General features: G+C 44.7%; 1 protein-coding gene across 4 annotated transcripts in view; it reads right to left on the bottom strand.

Moving 5' to 3' along the window:
• csnk2a2b (casein kinase 2, alpha prime polypeptide b) overlaps window positions 1-21,052 on the bottom strand; it is a 107,415-nt gene that overhangs the window by 69,307 nt on the left and 17,056 nt on the right. For all 4 annotated transcript variants that reach the window (XM_072518526.1, XM_072518528.1, XM_072518527.1 and 1 more), the window contains exon 2: window positions 9,835-9,946. In XM_072518526.1, coding sequence (XP_072374627.1) covers window positions 9,835-9,946 — 112 coding nt within the window. The remainder of the gene's footprint in view (window positions 1-9,834; window positions 9,947-21,052) is intronic.

The raw sequence follows: 21,052 nt of genomic DNA, 5'->3' as shown, positions 1-21,052 counted from the left end.
TTTAAAATTAGGGTTCGCCCATTAAGGACAGAGATGAGGCAAAATATTTTCTCTGAGGGCTGTGCATCTTTGGAACTCTGACTCAGAAGGCTGTGGAGGTAGGGTCACTGAATATTTTTAGGCCAGGGGTAGAAAAGGCATGCACTGTGGCGAGAATTAATGGGAAGCCAGAAGTTTGGGAAGCCTTTAAAAGCAAGCAGAGGGCAACTAAAAAAACAATAAGGTGGAGAAGATGAAATGTGTGTAAGCTAGCAAGTAATATAAAAAACATTGCAAGTGGGTTTTTTTTCGATGAGGGGCAAGAATGATCATTGGACCACTGGAAAATGAGGCTCGAGTGGTAGTAATAGGGAACAAAGAAATGGCAGAGGAACTGAATAGGTATTTTGCCTCAGTCTTCACAGTGGAAGACACCAGTGGCATACCAGAATTTCAAGGGAGTCAGGAGGCAGAGTGGCCATCACTAAGGAGAAGAGTCTGGGGAAGCTGAAAGGTCTGAAGGTGGATAAATCATCCAGACCTGATGGACTACACCGCAGGGCTCTGAAGGAAGTAGCCGAGAAGATTGTGGAAGCATTGGTGGTGATCTTTCAGGAATCACTGGAGTCAGGGAAGGTCCCAGAGGACTGAAATGGCTAATGTAACGCCCCTGCTTAAGAAGGGAGGGAGGCAAGAGACTGGAAATGATAAGCCGGTCAGCCTGACTTCGGTCGTTGGTAAGATTTTGAAGTCCATTATTAAGGATGAGATTGTGGAGTACTTGGAAATGCAGAGTAAAATAGGGCTGAGCCAGCACGGCTTCATCAAGGGTGGTCATGTCTGATAAATCTGTTTGAATTCTTTGAGGTAATGACAAGGAGAGCCGGTGGACGTGATCTATTTGGGTTTTCAGAAGGCTCTTGACAAGGTGCCCTACAGAAATCTACTAAATAAGATAAGAGCCCACGGTGTTAGGGGAAAATGTACTGGCATGGATAGAGGATTGGCTGACAGAGACAGGGTGGGGATAAAGCAGTCTTTTTCAGGAGAGCAGACAACGACTATTGGTGTTCCGCAATGGTCAGTGTTGAGACCACAACTATTCACAATATAAATTAATGATCTGGAAGAAGGAACTGTGGGCATTGTTGCTAAGTTTGCAGATGATACAAAGATATGTCGAGGGGCAGGTAGTGTTGAGGAAGCGGGGAGGCTGAAGAAGGACTTGGGCAGGCTAGGAGAGCGGGCAAAGAAGTGGCAGATGGTATACAATGTGGAAAAGTGAGGGGTTGTGTATTGGTAGGAAGATTAGAGGCATAGACTATTTTCTAAATGGGGAAAGGCTTCAGAAAACAGAAGCACTAAGGGACTTGGGATCCTAGTTCAGGATTCTCTTAAGGTTCAGTTGGCACTTTGAGGCAAATGCAATGTTTTCATTCATTTCGAGAGGGCTAGAATACAAGAGCAGGGATGAACTGCTGAGGCTGCACAAGTCTCTGGCCAGGGCCCATTTGGAATATTGCTAGCAGTTTTGGGCCCCGTATCCAAAGACGGATGTGCTGGCCTTGGAGCGGGTCCAGAGCAGAATGATCCCAAGAATGAAGGGCTTGTCATATGAGGGGCATTTTAGGACTCTGGCTCTGTATTCGATGGAGTTTAGAAGAATGAGGGGGCATCTCATTGAAGCTTACAGAAAACAGAGAGGCCAAGATAGAGTGGACGTGGAGAAGGTGTTTCCATAAGCAGGAGAGACTGGAACCTGAAGGCATAGTCTCAGACTGAAGCGACAATCCTTCAAAACTGAGACGAGGGGGAATTTCTTCAGCCAGAAGGTGGTGAATCTGTGGAACTCTTTGCCACAGAAGGCTGTGGAGGCTGTCGTTTTGGGTGTTCCGATACACAAACGAACCAACACGGTTGTAGATGATACAACTCAGTTTTATTATTCTGTACAATAATAACTATTAACTTCTGGCTGTTGTTCGTACTTCACCAGCTAACCTGTGGACCCAGCCCTAGCACTATCTTAGTGAGGCACTCAGCACATGGTGTATGTCTGAGTGGCATGCTGTGAGCTCTGTGCTCTGAGCTATCTCCTGGTAGAATGAGCGGGAACTGTTTTATAGTGCGTGTGCTCTCACTGGTGATTGGCTGCGATGTTATGTGTGTGTTAGTTGGTCCAACTGCCTGTCCATCAGTGTGTGTGTGTGTGATTGCACCATATGTTAATGTGGATATCATGACAGAGGCCAAGTCACTGAGTGTCTTTAAGACAAAAGATAAATAAGCTCTTGATTAATAAAGGAATCAGGGGTACAGGAGAAAGCTGGAAAATGGGATGAGATACCCATCAGCCATGATCGAATGGCCAAACAGACTCAACAGATCGAATGGCCTAATTCTGCTCCTATATCTTATGATTCCCGTCTAACAAGAATCTATGGTTATCTGGGGTAGATAGGAATGTGGAACTCAAAACACAAACCGATCAGCCACAATCTTATTGAATGCCAGAGCAGGCTCGATGGGCAAATGGCCTACTCCTGTTTCCATTTGTTTGTATGTTTGTAAGATGCTCTTCAAAACTTACTCCTTTAACTGAGCTTTTGGACATCTGCCCTAAAATCTTATGTGGGCTGTGTCAAATTGTTATAACGTTTTATAATGTTCCAATTGTTTATAAATGCCATAGGGTGTTTAATGGCATTAAAGGCACTACACAAATACAAGTAGCTGATGTAAATTTCAGGCTCCAATTCAAAGGCCCAAAACAAAATGCCTGGCTTTCTCTTTTCATAAAATTATTTTGCATCTGAAAAAGTACAAAGGCTGGAATGCTATATGTGCATGCCAGATGGAAGACTTACACATATTTGAGGATGTCGACTGAAATAGTTCAAATCAAACCTAGAGTTGACTTGAAATATCATCTGTTTACAAGCACCAGGTGTGGTTTCCTGGGGCGATTTCATCAACTGGATTTCAAAGTTAGACCAGAAATTAGATTAAAACGAACGTTGGGTTAATTCTTTGCAAACATGTAAATTTTACTCAAAGCTTCCCCGATCTGAAAGAGTCATCGAAATTGATTTTTCTACTTTGAAGGTGTGCAGAAGAATTTCTGAGATACGAATGTACTGATAATCTCACCCATGTTACATTTGTCATGTCTCCGAATTCAATATGATCTAAAGCAGAACTTAACACAATGTACTATATTTTTGGTAAAAGTAACAGTGAAGCGAACAGCGTTCAGTTATTAAAATTTAAAACACTCAACAACTTCCAATGACACTGCATACATAGTTACAAGTAGAAATCAGGAAGTAGCTAGCCAAGTTGCTCTGCTTGTCCAAAAGCTGTGCCACAGCAGAATTTGAGAGTGACTTGACAGCGAAACACGTTTCACTTATGTGATAATACACACCAGAAAATGTTAGGGTTAGTCTATTCCAGTTTATTAAAATTTTAATGGCATGTTGTCTTAAACACATTTAAACATCCTCACTGGCAATGCAATTAACTCTTTCAAATGTGCAGTCTCATTCCTTCAAATTTTAATTATTGTTGGCGATTTTGAATAAAAAAAGTTACTTTTTTTAAAATATCGCCTTGTTTTGATTTCTGTACATGGATATTGAATTAAATATTCCAATTTACACTTCCTGGTTCAGACTGCACTGCTCAGTAACAATGCTTCTGCTGGACTGGCAAAGGAGTTATGGTTGTTGTCCTGTGCACAGTCACAAATCTCGTGTGGAGGGCACTGCACCAAAATGGCAGCCTAATCACAGAAAGTTCCAACATAAAACCCCAAAGTCTACCGACAAATCTAAGCATGAATGGCAACGAACGCAAATACATACCAACACCAGGAAGTCAGAAATGAGCAGTAGGCCATTTGGCCCCTTAAACTTGCTTTATCATTCAGCTTTCATTACTGAGCCAGCCAGGCTAGTCACTGAATACTGATGTGGAGATGCCGACATTGGACTGAGGTGGGCACAGTAAGAAGTCTTCCAACACCAGGTTAAAGTCCACCAGGTTTGCTTGGAATCACTAGCTTTCGGAGTGTAGCTCCTTCATCGGGAGAGTCCGATGAAGAAGGAGCTACGCTCTGAAAGCTAGTGATTCCAAACAAACCTGTTCGACTTTAACCTGGTGTTGTAAGACTTCACACTGAATACTGAAGTATTCTGGACCTCTCCGATTCAAGTTATGGATTACCACGTCTTGTGGTAGAGGGTGGGCATCGCCAAGCCTGTTAACTTGGAGCCATCTCAGCTCCCAAGAGATCTCCCACTTACGAGAAGTAGGCAATTCAGCCCTTGAAGCATGCTCCACCATTCACTTATATCATGACTGATTTCTTCCTGGTCTCAAAACCACTACCTGTTCCTCATATCCCTTTAACCCATTCTTTATCAGAAATAGGACAGGCTTCCATCTCATTGCTACTAAAGGATAATGAAAATGATCCGGTGGAGTGTGGGTCGTATAGGCCCATATCTCCCCATATTCCCTCTCCCCATATTCCCCCCCCCCCCCGCCCCAAAAACCGGCAGCACCGCCTCCAGCAACGAGGAGGCCAGCACTATTGGGAAGGTCAGAAAAACCTTCCTCACAAAGTTTAGCACCTGAATATACCTAAACCCTTCCCCCTGCGCCAACCCATACTTCTCTCTCAGCTCCTCTCAGTTCACGAATTGCACCCCACAAGGAACAAATCTTTCATTTCCTTAAAATCCCCCTCTCGTCCCATCCCCCAAGCCTTGCATCCTATACACCCCCCCCCCCCCCCCCCCCCCCCCCCCTCACTATTCCCTTCCACAACCCGAGCTTCTCAGCACAAAGGCCAAGGACTATTATCCAATGCAAACAGAAGAGGGGGAGAAAACATGGGACATCCCTGCCTCGTTCCCCGGTGCAGTGTGAAATACCCTCAATTCATGTAGTTGGTGCATGCACTCACCATCAGCTCCTTATACAGCAGCAGCACCCATGCCGCAAACTTCAACCCAATTCCAAATCTCTCCAGTACCGCCATCAAATAACACTATTCTACCCAATCAAACACCTTCTCTGCGTCCAGCGCCACCACCACCTCCGTCTCCCTTCCCTTCACCAGAGAAAGGAGCACGCTCATCAACCTCCTCACATTCGAGAACTGCCTTCCTTTCACAAACCTAGTCTGGTCCTCCCCAATCACTTTCCGGAGACTCCCTTCCAACTTAAACAGCTTTGCCAGTATCTTGGCATCTACATTCAGCAGAGATATGGGCCTATACGACCCACACTCCACCGGATCATTTTCATTATCCTTTAGTAGCAATGAGATGGAAGCCTGTCCTATCGTTTGCAACAAGACACGCCTATCCATCGCATCCTCAAACATTTCCACCATCAACGGAACCAGCTCGTCCTTAAGATTTCTTATAAAATTCGACCGGCAATCCATCGGGCCCTGCCACCTTCCTCCCAATCACCTCCGGATCCTCCAACCCAGCCCGATCCTCCTCTCCCAGCCTCGGATGCTCCAGTTCGTCCAGAAATTCCCTCAACCCCCACTGCTCTTCCCAATCTTGTCACAGAAGCTCCGGTCCGCTAACAACCCTACGTCCATTCTCCACCCCGGCCTCTGGGCTACCCCCTTCTCCAAAACCTGCAATGCGGAAACCCGACACAGACCGACACACAGACCCCCTCAGGCCTGACCATCCCAGTCTTTTGTTACCATTGAACCCAATCCTCCCCTCCCAGAATCACCCATCCACTTCCTCTTGCAAACACCTCTTCCAGTATCGGTCCTCTTCCCCCATCTTTCACACCTCCCAGGTCCATCGAAATCTGCTCAACCAGGTTCCAACTGCGGCACCCTCCCCCCACCACACCCGTTCACTAGCCGACCTTCGCTTGTTAGTGCAGAGGCCCCGCCCAAGTCCTTCTCCCCCCAATCTCTCCTCCATAACCCAGTCCCAGAGAAACAAACAAAACCAGTGCACCCCCAAAAACAGACATAAACCCAAGGCTCAATATTCTTGTAACCAACTATAAAGAATGTTAAACTACACTTCCCCCGTTCAACTAACACAAACTCCACATTCCCACCATCAAACACAAAACAAAAAAAGAAAGATCAAGACAAAGCACAGTCCCAATTCCAGTCCCAGTCCCTCGGCCTTCACGAACGCCTCTGCCACCTCCGCTGTCTAGAAATAGAAATTTCTCAAGTTGCGTGTCACTCTCAACTTCACCGGGTAGACCACTCCAAATCTCACGCCAGTGCTGTATAGTGCTGCCTTCACCCATCTGGTGATTTAGTCTGTTTATTCTTCAGTTTAAAGAGTTGGTCATCGTCGGCTGCTAAAGGAGGGGGACGGGGGGTTATTTTTTTGAGTCATATATGAATTGGTTGGTAGAATTTGCAGGGGGGGGGGATTATGTTGTTCTTTCTGCTTGTTGTTTTGTTTTATGTATAAAATGTTTTAAAAAACCAAATAAAAATATTTTCCAAAAGAAAAGGTTTCCTCACCAACTGCATAGCCTGTCTCACGTAAAAAGCTTTGGCAAAGAGACATGCTAGTCAAGAAGTCAATTTTCCCTCTAAACTAGCATTCGGAGTTCTAAAAATCCAGAATTATTGGTAATCAAGCCTATGTATGTCCATAGTTTGATATGGAAAAACATCAGCTGCAGATTTTCCCTACAAACTAACAATGCACTAAAATATTCTAAATTTCGACTGAGCAATGTCATTTTCATATGTTAAACTCCTTCCAACTCCAATATTAGTCATGCAAGGTAACCATGGAGCATCTGACATGCCCACTTAACAACCTTTCAACTCCGGATAGTGAGTGCAAGACCTCTCATAACAGGGGGGGGGAAAATAGAAATACCTAAAAAGAGCATTTTATCCTGAAAAAAAGATGCTCACTCACCCATGCATAAATCATTTTGACATTACTCACAAGTAGCCTTGAGTGTAGTGCAATAACCTGGCCAGTCTCTTTAAGGCCAGTACGGAGATACTCTCTGTGGGGAAGTGATCTCAGTAGGCCTCAAGGTCAATTAAAGGCAAGTTATTGTCGTTGGAAGTTTCCCTAGATTAGCAGTTGCAAGGCTCCTCGTCTCATTATTGCAACTGGGATAACAGTAGGGTTTCTGTGCCCTTTCATGTTTTCTTTCCAAAGATTACATTAATTTGCCAATCAATCATCGGAGGTGTATACAAAGTGCGACAGTAACATCCTGATGTACGAAGCATGATAAATCCTCCCAAAACTTTTACACAGATAGCTGACATCCTGACAGTTTTGATATGTTAAAAGTTTTGAGCATTTAAGCACTGTATTAATCAAGGACAGCATACATTAATAATACTAAACTGTAGCACAACCTCACAACTGGTTGTCATTTAGTTAGGCTACATTCATTGCATGATGTGGAGATGCCGGCGTTGGACTGGGGTGAGCACAATAAGAAGTCTTACAATACCAGGTTAAAGTCCAACAGGTTTGTTTCAAATCACTAGCTTTCGGAGCACTGCTCCTTCCTCATTGCAGACAGAAGTTATTTGGGACTATTGAATTGAACTAATTTACACAAATCTCAAGCTTTTCCTTCAGATGTTGCCTTGAAGATATAAAAACAAGCAGCAAACATCATGAACTAAAATACCCCAATTTTCCTGTATATTCAAACTGGGAGATCTGAAGAATCATTTAGTTGGAACAATTTAAAACCCTTCGACTTCATAGAATCATCATATAATTTACAGTGCAGAAGGAGGCCATTCAGCCCATTGAGTCTGCACCGGCTCTTGGAAAGAGCGCCCTACCCAAGACCACACCTTCACCCTATCCACATAAACCAGTAACCCCACCCAAAACCAAGGGCAATTTTGGACATTAAGGGCAATTTAGCATGGCCAATCCACCTAACCTGCACATCTTTGGGTTGTGGGAGGAAACCGGAGCACCCGGAGGAAACCCACGCACACACGGGGAGAACGTGCAGACTCCGCACAGACAGAGACCCAAGCCGGGAATCAAACCTGGGACCCTGGAGCTGTGAAGCAATTGTGCTAACCACCATGCTACCGTGCTGCCCACAAAGTCTATAACAAATCCTTCCCATCTTGTCATGTTCTTCACTTACACTTGACATTTTGGTGGTGTTATGGACACATTTCCTGTGGAGCTGCTTCAATTAAATCACGCATTTATTAAAATCCAAGAGATCACATAGCGACTTCATCATGCAGATGAAAAGCCAGAAAATGCCAAGGAAACAAAAATTAAAAGGCAACACCACCAATGTCAGGTTACAGTTCGCAATATTTAGATTAATCAAAAATAAACAGCATTAGCTTTTCCCCTATGATCTTTCTTTTAATTGTTAACCCAATCACTGGAATCATTAAAGGGTTCGGTGTTTGGCCAATTTACAGAGTCACCTATGGAGATGGCAATTAACCTGCTGCACAAGATGCAGTTTTACCTCATCACAGTCCACATTCATCCTGCATCCCAGAATTATTTTTAAGAAGTCTCTTCTCCTCAGGTAGTCGACTGTTCTCTGTGGGATGGCTCCATGGGTGGCTAACACTTGCCAGTATCCAACTGACCTTTAGTCATGTGATCTTTATAGTGACCGTCAACCTCCGAAACACCCAAGAAAACTTAGCAGCTGGTCTTGGTCCTGTCTTCACCAAAAGTGCACACAATGTGCAATGTAAATCAGGTCAATTTACCCCTTCTATAGTTCAGGACTGAGTGCCCCATAAACCAAATAAAACCAACTAATTCAACATCTTAAAGGGAGCAACCTCCAAAAAATGAAACTTCTTTTTCCAACTTTCAGCTATCCTCACTTTTGTTTAACAATAATGAGTGGTCAGAAACACAAAGTTGGGTCCTATTTTTATGATCTTTGTCAGTTTACACTCTTGTGACAAGGAATGCGGGGGAATTACTTCCAGGCAGCAAGCATTATTGTCAACCATTTTCAGATCACTTGATTCAATGGCCCAACAGCATGCCTCTGCCAAATCTTCACAAGAGTATTCAACGTGGCCTTTTCCTGATTACCACATCAGCCATCCTTTGGCTTTCAATTCATATAAATAATTTAAAGTCATCTTCTTTCAAACTACGGAGTTTGTGCTGAGAGTTCATATTCTCTATGAAGTGAATTGCCACTGCCCAAGCTCATTTCAAGTAAAACATTATAACCACAAAATGTTCATCCTATTGTTGGAGCATTGATTGGGACCCAAACCACACGTTAAAAGAAAACTCAGCACAACCAAGTCCCTGAAGTTAGGGTTATAAATCACTGTAGACTAACCCTATTAGATCAAGTAGGTCTGGGAAGCAATGATGGGACGGTGCTGAACAGCATGAGGATTACGAGGGGGCCGACGGGGAGAGGGGGGCCGACGGGGAGAGGGGGGCCGACGGGGAGAGGGGGGCCGACGGGGAGAGGGGGGCCGACGGGGAGAGGGGGGCCGACGGGGAGAGGGGGGCCGACGGGGAGAGGGGGGCCGAGCGGGAGAGGGGGGCCGAGCGGGAGAGGGGGGCCGAGCGGGAGAGGGGACGACAGAGACAAGAGAGCGAGCGACAGAGAACTACAGGAAGATTTGAAGGTGAAAGTTTAAATTTAATATACAAGGGAAGGTGGGGGGCAAGTACAGGTCAACAAGGATGAAGAGCGAGCAAAAAGCAAGATAGCAAGAGATGAAATATAATGCAGGAATATTCATGCTATGCATAATAGAGACAATAATGCATTACTGACCCTACGTGCAGGTGACAGACCATTAGGTGCGGAACAGAAAAAGCCAATACTCACTTTCAGTATTTTGACTACTGTTTTTTCATTGTTTGTTATGTTAATAGCCTCGAATACTTCACTGTATTTCCCGCGGCCAAGTTTTCGCACCAGCTGGTAATCATCCTGGTTACTGTGGCAAAACAAAAAGGTAAACAAATGTTGTTCTTCAAAGGCTTGCAACATGCAATGCATTTCTGTCAGTTCCTATTCATGATTGATTAATCAAACTTAACAAGATTTGGTATTCAGCAATTTACAGCTTAAATGCAGTGGTTTTTTTTTTTTAAAAAGAGGCTTCATTCCCACATTCTTCCTCCAAACTTTCATCACTGGAATTACTTCTATCCCAATGAACACAATATCAATCATTTCACAACCTGCTCCAACACACAAGGCATTACTTACATCAGTCCTCTTTCTGCACAGTACAGATTAATACCTAAAGTACCTGCAGTAGCAAGTCAAAGCTGGCATTTGATGCATACCAAATAGAATACTTGTGAAGGCATGGAATAACTCCAAAAAATTTAACATGTCCGATACATTCACATCATTGTGCATGTTCTACATAGAAATTACAGGACAGAATCCAGCCAGTTAACCAAACCAGGCCACCATGGTACAAATAATTCTAATCAAATTTACCTGCTTTGCTCCGATAGCCCGTTATCCTATTTTCTTTCATCCACGTATCCAATCTAACTGTAAATGTTGAGATAATTCCTACCACAACTACACATCATGAAAATGAATTTCACAATCTCTCAATAATCTATGTTGAGCAGACTCTCCTGCCCCTTTTTAAAAAGGTTACGCCTGGAAACTGTCTAGCATGTCCAATCTTGTTCTGGACTGCATTCATCGTCTAGACCGCTCAGGAGGCGAAAAGCTTCTACAACTGGCATTCTCCATCTCAGACAAGCTTATGCCCTTTGGAGTTGATGCTTGGGACTCCCAAAGATGCTCACACTTTGCAATGACTTGAGGATCCAGTTTGGTAATGTGATGTACTTTCTGTAATGCCAATGGGCTACACAGCTCCACTTCACTGAGACTGCAGTACTTGTGAATGGTGGAGAACCTTCATCGCCGGAATGTGGCGACTAGGGGGCTTTTCACAGTAACTTCATTTGACGCCTACTTGCGACAATAAGCGATTTATTTCATTTGCAATAACAGAAAACAGACCCATTTCCCTGAAATGGAAACACAAAACAATGTCGAGTGCAAGTTGGCCAAGATCCTTCTTTCCTATCCCTTGGTGTTTATTAATTTTTTTTGCGGATCCAAGAATGCCATGTACAGCAAAACAACTTGAAAAAAGCCACAAGCTTCTGAAAGTTCAGTGATGCACTGAGATGACATGTTAGAGTACCAAAACGTTCTATCATGTCATGGGTATGCATTTGAGCTTTCCTCAGCTCTCACTCTGAACTGCAATCTCAAGTTCAACATTCACAATATTTCACCTCTGTATACCAAGGGAGAGTAATATTCAGGAATTACTCCAGCTAATTCTCATACATTTCTTCTATATGGAGTAATAAGTCTCAAAGCACATCTTCTCCCAACTAAGGAAATAATTAAGGTATTAACAAAACAGTCTTGAACGAATATCCAGCGATGAAATATTCAAATGCAATGAACCATCAGGAAGCAGGCTGCGGTTCTCTTTTGACATTACCCACAGTAAACTCTAGCTTGTATTATGGATTATCCTTGTAACTGTTCCGATTTAAGTTTCTCTAAAACAATACAATATAAAATTAGCTACCATTCTGGAGAGCACAATGTTGAGCAGTCATTTTAAGTGAAGACAGAAAATGAACAAGAGTAGGAAGATAGTTAGCCCCTGGAACTTATCCTATTGTTCATTGAGATTGTGACTGATCTGCTACCCAACTCCATGTGTCTGCCTTTATGAGATTTCCTGGCTTATTGCTGCTGGATAACAACAATCCATGAATTTCACACTGAAAATTTACAATTGATCTGACATAAATTTGTTTCCGGAAGAGAATTTCAAACCTCGCCCAACCTTTGTATGGAGACATGCATCCTAATTTCACTTCTGAAATATTAATTTTTAGAACATGCCACCCCCATGCCCACTCCTAGGGCTGGATTCTTCATCCCGCACGCCAGATTTCTGGTTCAGTACGCCGGCGGAATGCTCAGTTTCGCTGGCTGGTCAATATGGTTTCCCATTGTGGGGGAGCCCCACGCCGTCGGGAAACCCCCGGGCTGCCAGCAAAACGGAACATCCCGACAGCGGAGATTCCTGCCCTAATAGTTTCAGTTTAACCATCTTATCTGTCCCTTATAGTATTTCAAAAATTTCAATTAAATCAACATTTAGCATTTCCAAATTCCAGGAACTACATCCCTAGTTTGTATAATTTATCCATTTTTAAACTTTGGAGTCCAGGTATCATTCTGATAAATTTGCGCTCCCTCCAAGGCCAATACATTCTTTAAGGTGTAATGCACAGGACAGCTCGTAGCACTCCAGGTGCGATCAAATTAGACTTTTACGTGGCCAAAGCAGGACTTCTACCCCTTACATTCTAGTGCTCTAGATATAAAGGCCAACATTAGAACTCTCCTTCTGATCATTTTCTGCGCTCTCATGACATTTTAATGACTTATGTATCAGGACCACAAGGCCCTTTGGACCATCACTAACTTTTCACCATTAAGTACAGTAGTTAGTCAAATCTGACTGTCCAAAAACTGGACATTTTTAAAACGTGCCTTGCGTCAATTTTAATGGAGTAAAATAAAATAAATAGCTTGAGATAAAAGTAAATTAATCCAGATGCTGGAATCTGAAAAAACAGAAAATACTGGACAATCTCAGTAGGTCTGACAGCATCCAGCAAGATCTGAAATCCTGCATGCCATCCATCCCAAGGTTGCCGATTTTGAAACACTGTACCTGTATTTTGTTCTATTTTAAGTCCAAAGTGGAACACATCAGTACAAGCGACATAGGTAAAAAGAGGAATGAGGTCCTAAAAGCAGAATGGGGGGGGGGGGGGGGGGAAGAGAGAGAGAGAGAGGGAGAGGGGTTACACTGTGCATTTCGTCATCGGCTAACCTATCAGAGTACATAAAAATACAATTCTTAAACAGTGCTTTACTGTTGTTTCATTTTACTCGTATCTGGACCTCCAAAGTAGTGATCTCAGGATTACTATCGGTGCACCGTGCTAGTTAGAGTAGAAATGACGGGATCGTTCGGATGAATACAGAGCTCAAGAGATGGTGTCAGGGGGAGGGTTTCAGATTCCTGGGGCATTGGGACCGGTTCTAGGGCAGGTGGGACCTGTACAAATTGGACGGGTTACACCTGGGGAGGACTGGGACTGATTGCTACAGCGGTTGGGAGGATTTAAACTAAAATGGTGGGGGGGGGGGGGGGGGAGAGAGGGGGGGGGGGGAGAGAGGGGGGGGGGGAGAGAGAGGGGGGGGGAGAGAGAGGGGGGGGGGAGAGAGAGGGGGGGAGAGAGAGGGGGGGGAGAGAGAGGGGGGGGGGAGAGAGAGGGGGGGGAGAGAGAGGGGGGGGGAGAGAGAGGGGGGGGAGAGAGAGGGGGGGGAGAGAGAGGGGGGGGAGAGAGAGGGGGGGGAGAGAGAGGGGGGGGAGAGAGAGGGGGGGGAGAGAGAGGGGGGGGAGAGAGAGGGGGGGGGAGAGAGAGGGGGGGGAGAGAGAGGGGGGGGAGAGAGAGGGGGGGGAGAGAGAGGGGGGGGAGAGAGAGGGGGGGGAGAGAGAGGGGGGGGAGAGAGAGGGGGGGGGAGAGAGAGGGGGGGAGAGAGAGGGGGGGGGAGAGAGAGGGGGGGGGAGAGAGAGGGGGGGGGAGAGAGAGGGGGGGGAGAGAGAGGGGGGGGAGAGAGAGGGGGGGGAGAGAGGGGGGGGGGAGAGAGGGGGGGGGAGAGAGGGGGGGGGGAGAGAGGGGGGGGGGAGAGAGGGGGGGGGGAGAGAGGGGGGGGGAGAGAGGGGGGGGGGAGAGAGGGGGGGGGGAGAGAGGGGGGGGGGAGAGAGGGGGGGGGAGAGAGGGGGGGAGAGAGGGGGGGAGAGAGGGGGGGGAGAGAGGGGGGGGAAGAGAGGGGGGGGAGAGAGGGGGGGAGAGAGGGGGGGGAAGAGAGGGGGGGGAGAGAGGGGGGGGAGAGAGGGGGGGGAGAGAGGGGGGGGAGAGAGGGGGGGGAGAGAGGGGGAGAGAGAGGGGGAGAGAGAGGGGGAGAGAGAGGGGGAGAGAGAGGGGGAGAGAGAGGGGGAGAGAGAGGGGGAGAGAGAGGGGGAGAGAGAGGGGGAGAGAGAGGGGGAGAGAGAGGGGGAGAGAGAGGGGGAGAGAGAGGGGGAGAGAGAGGGGGAGAGAGAGGGGGAGAGAGAGGGGGAGAGAGAGGGGGAGAGAGAGGGGGAGAGAGGGGGGAGAGAGAGGGGGAGAGAGAGGGGGAGAGAGAGAGGGAGAGAGAGAGGGAGAGAGGGAGAGAGAGGTTACATTATGCATTTTGTCATCGGCTAACTTATCAGAGTACATAAAAATACAATTCTTAAATAGTGCTTTACTGTTGTTTCATTTTACTCGTATCTGGCTAACAGCAATTCTCAAATGGGATTACATCGGAAAATATTTCACAAATCTCTAATTTAAACTGTTGACTCCCTCTCCTCAACGTTGTCAATCTTAGAGATATAAAAAAAATTATTTTCCCTTTTGGTCTCCTTTTTCTCTCTCAATCCAATCTCTCTTTCACTCATTTATATTTCTATATTTGGTTTAACGCTCATGTTGCCCACTCACTTCTTTCTCGATGCTTAAATGTCATTTGTTACGGATACCTCCAAACACTTTTGAACTTAGCTGTGTCGATGCCAGCCAGCATGCCCCAGTAACTTACAGGGTAAAGTCTTATCAAGCGGAAGGGCACAGGACAAAGTCTAACGAACAGCACATATGCCAGATCCCCATTCCAGCAACATTTGGGCGAATGACAATGTGTACAAACAAAGGCAGTGCATTGTAATGAGCCCAGTAATCCAGAGACCCAAATAATGCTCTGGGGACCCGGGTTCAAATCACACCGAAGCAGATGGTGAAATTTGTATTCAGCAAAAAAGAAACTAATGACAACCAGTAAACCATTGTCAAATGTTTTTTTTAAAATATCCATCTGGTTCACTAATGTCCTTTACGCAAGGAAATCTGCCATTCTTACCTGGTCTGGTCTACATGTGACTCCAGGCCGGCAGAAATTTGGTTGACTCTTTAAGTGCCCTCTGAACTGGCCCAGCAAGCCTCAGTTCAAGGACAATAAATGCTTACTCACATCCCATTAATGAGTTTTTTAAATAAAAAAGTTAACAAATTCAAAATTAATTATTTATTAAACATAGGTTCATTAAATAATTTTTTTTCCAATTAGTGGGCAATTTAGCATGGCCAATCTACTTACCCTGCACATAGTTGAGTTTTGGGGATGAAATCCACGCAGACAAGGAGAGAATGTGTCAACTCCACACAGGTAGTGACCCGGGGTCGGGAACAAAACCTGGGTCCTTGGCGCTGTGAGGCATCAGTGCAAATCACTGCCCCACCCACATAGGTTCATTACAAACCTTTCATAATCAACAATCTGCATCATTTTCTAGGCAAACAAATTCTACCCCTCAATTCAGCTAGCGAGGATAACGACTTGGGGATTTTGTTGCTTAAAAAGAATGCAAAGGAGAAAGCAACCACAGCAGGGATAATTGAACACTGAATAGACAGACTGACAAGCCTGAACAAGAGGGGGTGTGGTATATAGCACAGGATGGCAGTACAACCCTGCTATTTTCAGTCCGACAAGCAATGCTGTGGCTATGTACCAGTCTACAGTACTCATAAGTGTAAAATAAAGTAGGTGGAGCTTGCTAGCTAAACATAGCACCGTACTGCACATTTCAATTTTCCCATTTAAAGCCTGTAAGTTTGAACTAAGTATTAGTCTTACCACGACACTAAAGTTCAACTTTAAACTGAGCTTCTCCATCTGTTCAGGGAGAATCTGGAGTAGATTGCAAACATTCCATTCAACCACAATGCCTTGTCTATCACTAATGGTATACATTTCAGATATGAACGCAAACAGGAGTTGGAGCACCACAATTATCACCTTGTCTTTGGATTACATAGAGGAAAAATATCAGCCATAAATTCATTTCTGACTGTTATTCAAGAGCCCTGCTCAAGGTTGCACAAGTGGATCGCACTTAGATTTTATTTACTTTTGAAATGCCCTTAAACACACAGTCAAGGCTCACTGACACAAGAAGGGCCTCTGAGGGGCAGTACTCAAACTGCTGGCACCCAGTCACCACAATCCCATATCAGGGAGGACTTTCAGGAGGAAGAAGAATTAAGCGGAACAAAAAGCTCTAGCTGTGTACAGACTGTTGTTAGTGCTGTTACAATACTAGCGATTCTTTAATTTCCACTGGGGACAGAGTGTTTAAAATGTCTATATTTTGTTTCGAGAAAAATAATCTACTGCTCAGAAGATGGGGGCTAGGGAGCAAAATCCTGATACTGGCCATGAATATTCCACTCTCAAGACTCGATACCAGGAAGTTGCTCTGCTCCACATAGGGTTGCTCACCTCCAAGTCCTTGAAGCACACAATCAACGCCAACCATATCAAGGTACATATACAGCACTGAGTCTGCCTTCAGGAGGTTGGATGGTACTGTAAATTAGTGCCCCAATCTATTGACTTTGGGATTAATAGGCGTTCCAGCTACAGTACATAAAGTGAATTTAGATCAATCTCAACTCAGTTACTTACAGCAGAATACTCTACACTTGTCTGGATGAGTGCAGCTCCAACAACACAAGAAGCTCAACACCATCCAGGACAAAGCAGCTGGCTTGATTGCTACCCCTTCCACAAACATTCAATCCCTCCACCACCGACGAACAGTGGCAACCATGTGTACCATCTACAAGATGCACTGCAGGAACTCGCCAAGGTTCCTTAGGCAGCATTTTCCAAACACACGGCCATTACCATCTAGAAGGAAAAGACCAACAGATACGTGGGAACAACCAGCAGGAGGTTCCCCTCCAAGTCAGTCACCATCCTTACTTGCAAATAGATCACCATTCCTTCACTGTCGCTGGGTCAGTATCCCTCCCTAACAACACAGTGGGTGTACCTACACCTCAGGAACTGCAGTGGTTCAATAAGGCAGCTCGTCACCATCTTCTGTAGGGCAACTAGATTGGGCAATAAATTCTGGCCTAACCAGTCAGTGATGCCCACATCCCGTACATATATATTTTTTTAAATGACAGGATTACATTCAGTTGGGATAGTTTTGAAAGCTCAATGCTCCCGAATTGGTTTGCTAGTAAAATGCATCTTACTGCACCTTTGACATAAAGATAGTTTTATCTTGATCAATGCCATCTGCGGTCTAATTTGGCATGAAATGAAATCTTAGGTTTACCTACGATTTCTTTTGTACCACTTTGCATATGAAGATAAATAAAACTTGCACTTATACAGCATCCTTAAGGTAACAAAAGATTAGGAGCTATTTCACAAAAAAATCAGATAAAAATCAACATCAGTCCAAAAGAGATCTTAGGAAAGCTAACTAATAGCTTGGACAAGAATGTAACTTTAAGAAAGATCTTATTGGAAAGGTGAGACATTTAGATGGGGGATTCCAGAGCTTACAGTCTTGATGAATGGCTACCAATGGAAGGAGTTACACAAGGTCAAGTTTGCTACATGTCAGTGAGTCAAAATCTTGGAACTCCCTTCCTAACCGCACTGTAGATGTTCCTACAGCACATGGACGTCAGCAGTTCAATAAGACAGCTCAAGAACAATTAGGGATGGTCAATAAATGCTGGCCTAGCCAGTGACACCCACAGTCCACGAACAAATAAAAAGTTAGAGGAATGTACGATTTTCAGATTGTCGAGCTGGAGAAAATTGCGTAGATAGAGAAATGTGAGGCTAAGGAAGGATTTGAACGCATGGATGAGAATTTTATAATTCAGGTGTTGGTAGATCAGGGATCAATGTACGTCAGCGAGTTTGGTGAAAGCTTAGAATCATGGCAGCAGAGTTTTGACGAGCTCAAGTTTATGGAGGGTGGAAGATGGAAGGCGAGGTAGAATGACCTAACACTTAGCCAAGAATCATACTTAACAGAGGACTGATGGTACCAGTGGAAAGATGCAAAAATGTCATGCTACCAGAAAGCGAAAGTGGGAGAACTAGAAAGGAAAGACATATTAAATTTTGTCTAACTGAAGCTGTGAAATTGTTGGTATGAAAAACTGAAACATTGCACAGGGGGCAGCAGAGGTCAATTCACCCTGCAGGCATTAAAATGTCACTGGTATTTCATTCATCAGCACCAACGCCCCTCATCTTGAAAAATAAGATATGTTCTTTTTAATAAACTTCCTGGTCTGCCTTGGGGACTGCAAATGGCACAAAGTCAGCTTGTGAAAAGCAAATATCCTGTACTTCTCAGCAAGCATCAATAAAGCTGTATCACGATGGCACAGAGAAAGTCACATGCTCCCAGTCCTTGATCAGTTACTAGATGGCACAGGGGTTAGTTGCAGAATAAAACCCCTTCTGAATTACCCAAAAATGCCCCCATGTTTGTTTAGAAACATAGAAAATAGGAGGAAGCCATTTGGCCATTCGAGCCCGCTGCACCATTCAACATAATCATGACTGATCATCCAACTCAATAGCATGATCCCGCCTTCCCCTCATATCCTTTGATCCCCTTCGCTCCAAGAGCTATATCCAACTGCTTCCTGAAAACTGTGTTTTGACCTCAACTACTTTGTGGTAATGGGTTCCACAGGCTGACCACTGTCTCAGTGAAGAAATTTCTCCTCATCTCTGTCCTAAACAGTCTATCCCGTATCCACAGACTGTGATTCCTGGTTCTGGACACCGCCACCATCGGAAACATCCTTCTGGCATCTGCCTTGTCCAGTTCTGTTTAAAAGAGTTTTATAGGCTTCAACGAGATCCCCTCCCTCATGCATGCTTCCGAATTCTAGCGAACACAATCCTAACAGACTCAATCTCTCCTCAAATGTCAGTCTGAGAATCATCCTGGGAATCAGTCTGGTAAACCTTCTCTGCACTCTAGATCAAGAGCATCTTACTTCAGATAAGGAGACCAAATCTCCACCCACAAATAACAATATTCCATGTGTGGCCTCACCAAGGCCCTGGATAACTGCAGCAACACATCCCTCCTCCTGCACTTGAATCCTCTCGCTATAAATGGCCAACATATCATTTGCCTTCTTTACTACCTGCATACTTACATTCAGCGTCCGATGTACGGGAACACCCAGGTCTTTTTGCACTTTCCCCTCTCCTAACTTATGGTCATTCAGATAACAATCTGCCTTCCCATTTTTGCTACAAAGTGGATAACCTCACATTTATCCAAATTATACTGCATCAGCCCACTCACTCAACTTATCTATCGTAAACAATCTAATGTTTTCTGATGAAATTGCAAACTATTGAATCCCAATTTTTTGCCTCTCTCACAATAATACAAACTAGAGTGTCCAGCTCAGTCCTCTTGCTTTTCCATGACAGCCTAGCTGAAGTACAGAAATCCAGTAAATGAGGATAGCAAACATAGAAGTGTTTGAAGTAGATTTTCTGGAGCCTGGGGCATCTGTGAGGCCATCAAATTTCTGTTGGGATAGGACACACCAAATGTTGTAAAAGCACAACGTCTTGAGAATGCTGCATCTCATGTTCTTTTGTACTTGCTAGCTTATGCTCTTGGTGCCTACTTGTATATTAAAAATGTTTTGCATTGATAACGTAATTTTCCTTTGGGCAACTGATATGACTTTCAGAAAATCAGACTGGAATGCACCAACATTTACAGCAGTCTCGCACATTGAAATGTTCAAGAACTACTACCGCTAGCTTGACGATCTGATGTCCCTCTCAAAGACTTTCCATTTTCATCACACAATAAAGGCCAATCACAGACATTCTATCTTCAAGTATCTATCGTTTTTCTCAGTATTTATTTTGATAATTAATGTCATTGGAACAGGAGATTGCATCACATTCATTATTGGTGGAGCTGCTCAGCAACATCCTCCACAGATTCACTTTTGGAGACACAAACTCTGGGGACATCCCTGTTGTTCAGTTAGGAGTCTTCAGATTCTCTTGCAAGCTAGAATTGCAATGTTAGCTGTCTTTAAGTTGGTGAAAGGTCACTGCCCTGAAAAATCAACTCTTGTTTTTCCTCGCTCCATAGATAGTGCCTGACAGGTGTCAAAGTGTTTTTCCCCATCAAGGACTCAGATTTTCAACAGGGCTACTTTTGGTTTTCAGGCATTTTTTCATAATCACTTTATCACCCAAGAGGAGTTAGTCATGGAGAACATTACCTTCTGTAGTTGTGTTGGTTTTTTAGGGTTGCCTGCTTTAGATTTTTCTTATACTTCCATGGGCTGCCAATCTCTAACCGCCCTCGAGAAGTGCAGTCCATGTGTTGGAAGTACACCGACAAAGCGTTTTTTTTCCAATTAAGGGACAATTTAGTGTGGCCAATCCACCTAACCTGCACATCTTCGGGTTGTGGGGGTGAAACCCACGCAGACATGGGGAGAATGTGAAAACTCCACACGGACAGTGACCCAGGGTCGGGATTCGAACCCGGGTCCTCAGCACCGCAGTCCCAGTGCTATCCACTGCGTCACATGCCGCCCTCACCTACAATGCTGTTAATGGAGATTCAAGATTTTGACCTCGCAACAGTGAAGGAATGGCAATATAGTTCCAGGTCAGGATGGCGTGACTTGGACAGGAACTTTCAGATAGGGACATTTCATACATCTTCGGTCCGCATCCTTCTAGGTGTTAGACATCATGGGTTTAGAAGGTACTGTCGAAGTAGGCTTGATGAGTTGTTGCAGTACATCTTGTAGATGGTACACTCTGTTGCCACTGTGCGCCAATGGGTGGAGTGAATGTTTACAGTGCTGGGTGGTGTGCCAATCAAGCAAGCACCTTTGCCCTGGATGGTGTCAAGCTTCTCGAATATTGTTGGAACTACACTCATCCAGACAAGTTGAGAGTATTCCATCATACTTTGACTTGCGACGTGTAGATTGTGGACAGACGTTGGGGAGTCAGGAGCTGAGTAACTCACTGCAGAATCCCCAGGCAC

The sequence above is a fragment of the Scyliorhinus torazame genome, chromosome 10, assembly GCF_047496885.1.
Source record: "Scyliorhinus torazame isolate Kashiwa2021f chromosome 10, sScyTor2.1, whole genome shotgun sequence".
Lineage (NCBI taxonomy): Eukaryota > Metazoa > Chordata > Chondrichthyes > Carcharhiniformes > Scyliorhinidae > Scyliorhinus > Scyliorhinus torazame.
The sequence above is the reverse complement of the archived record's forward strand: the minus strand, read 5'-3'. Positions and strand labels throughout refer to the sequence as shown.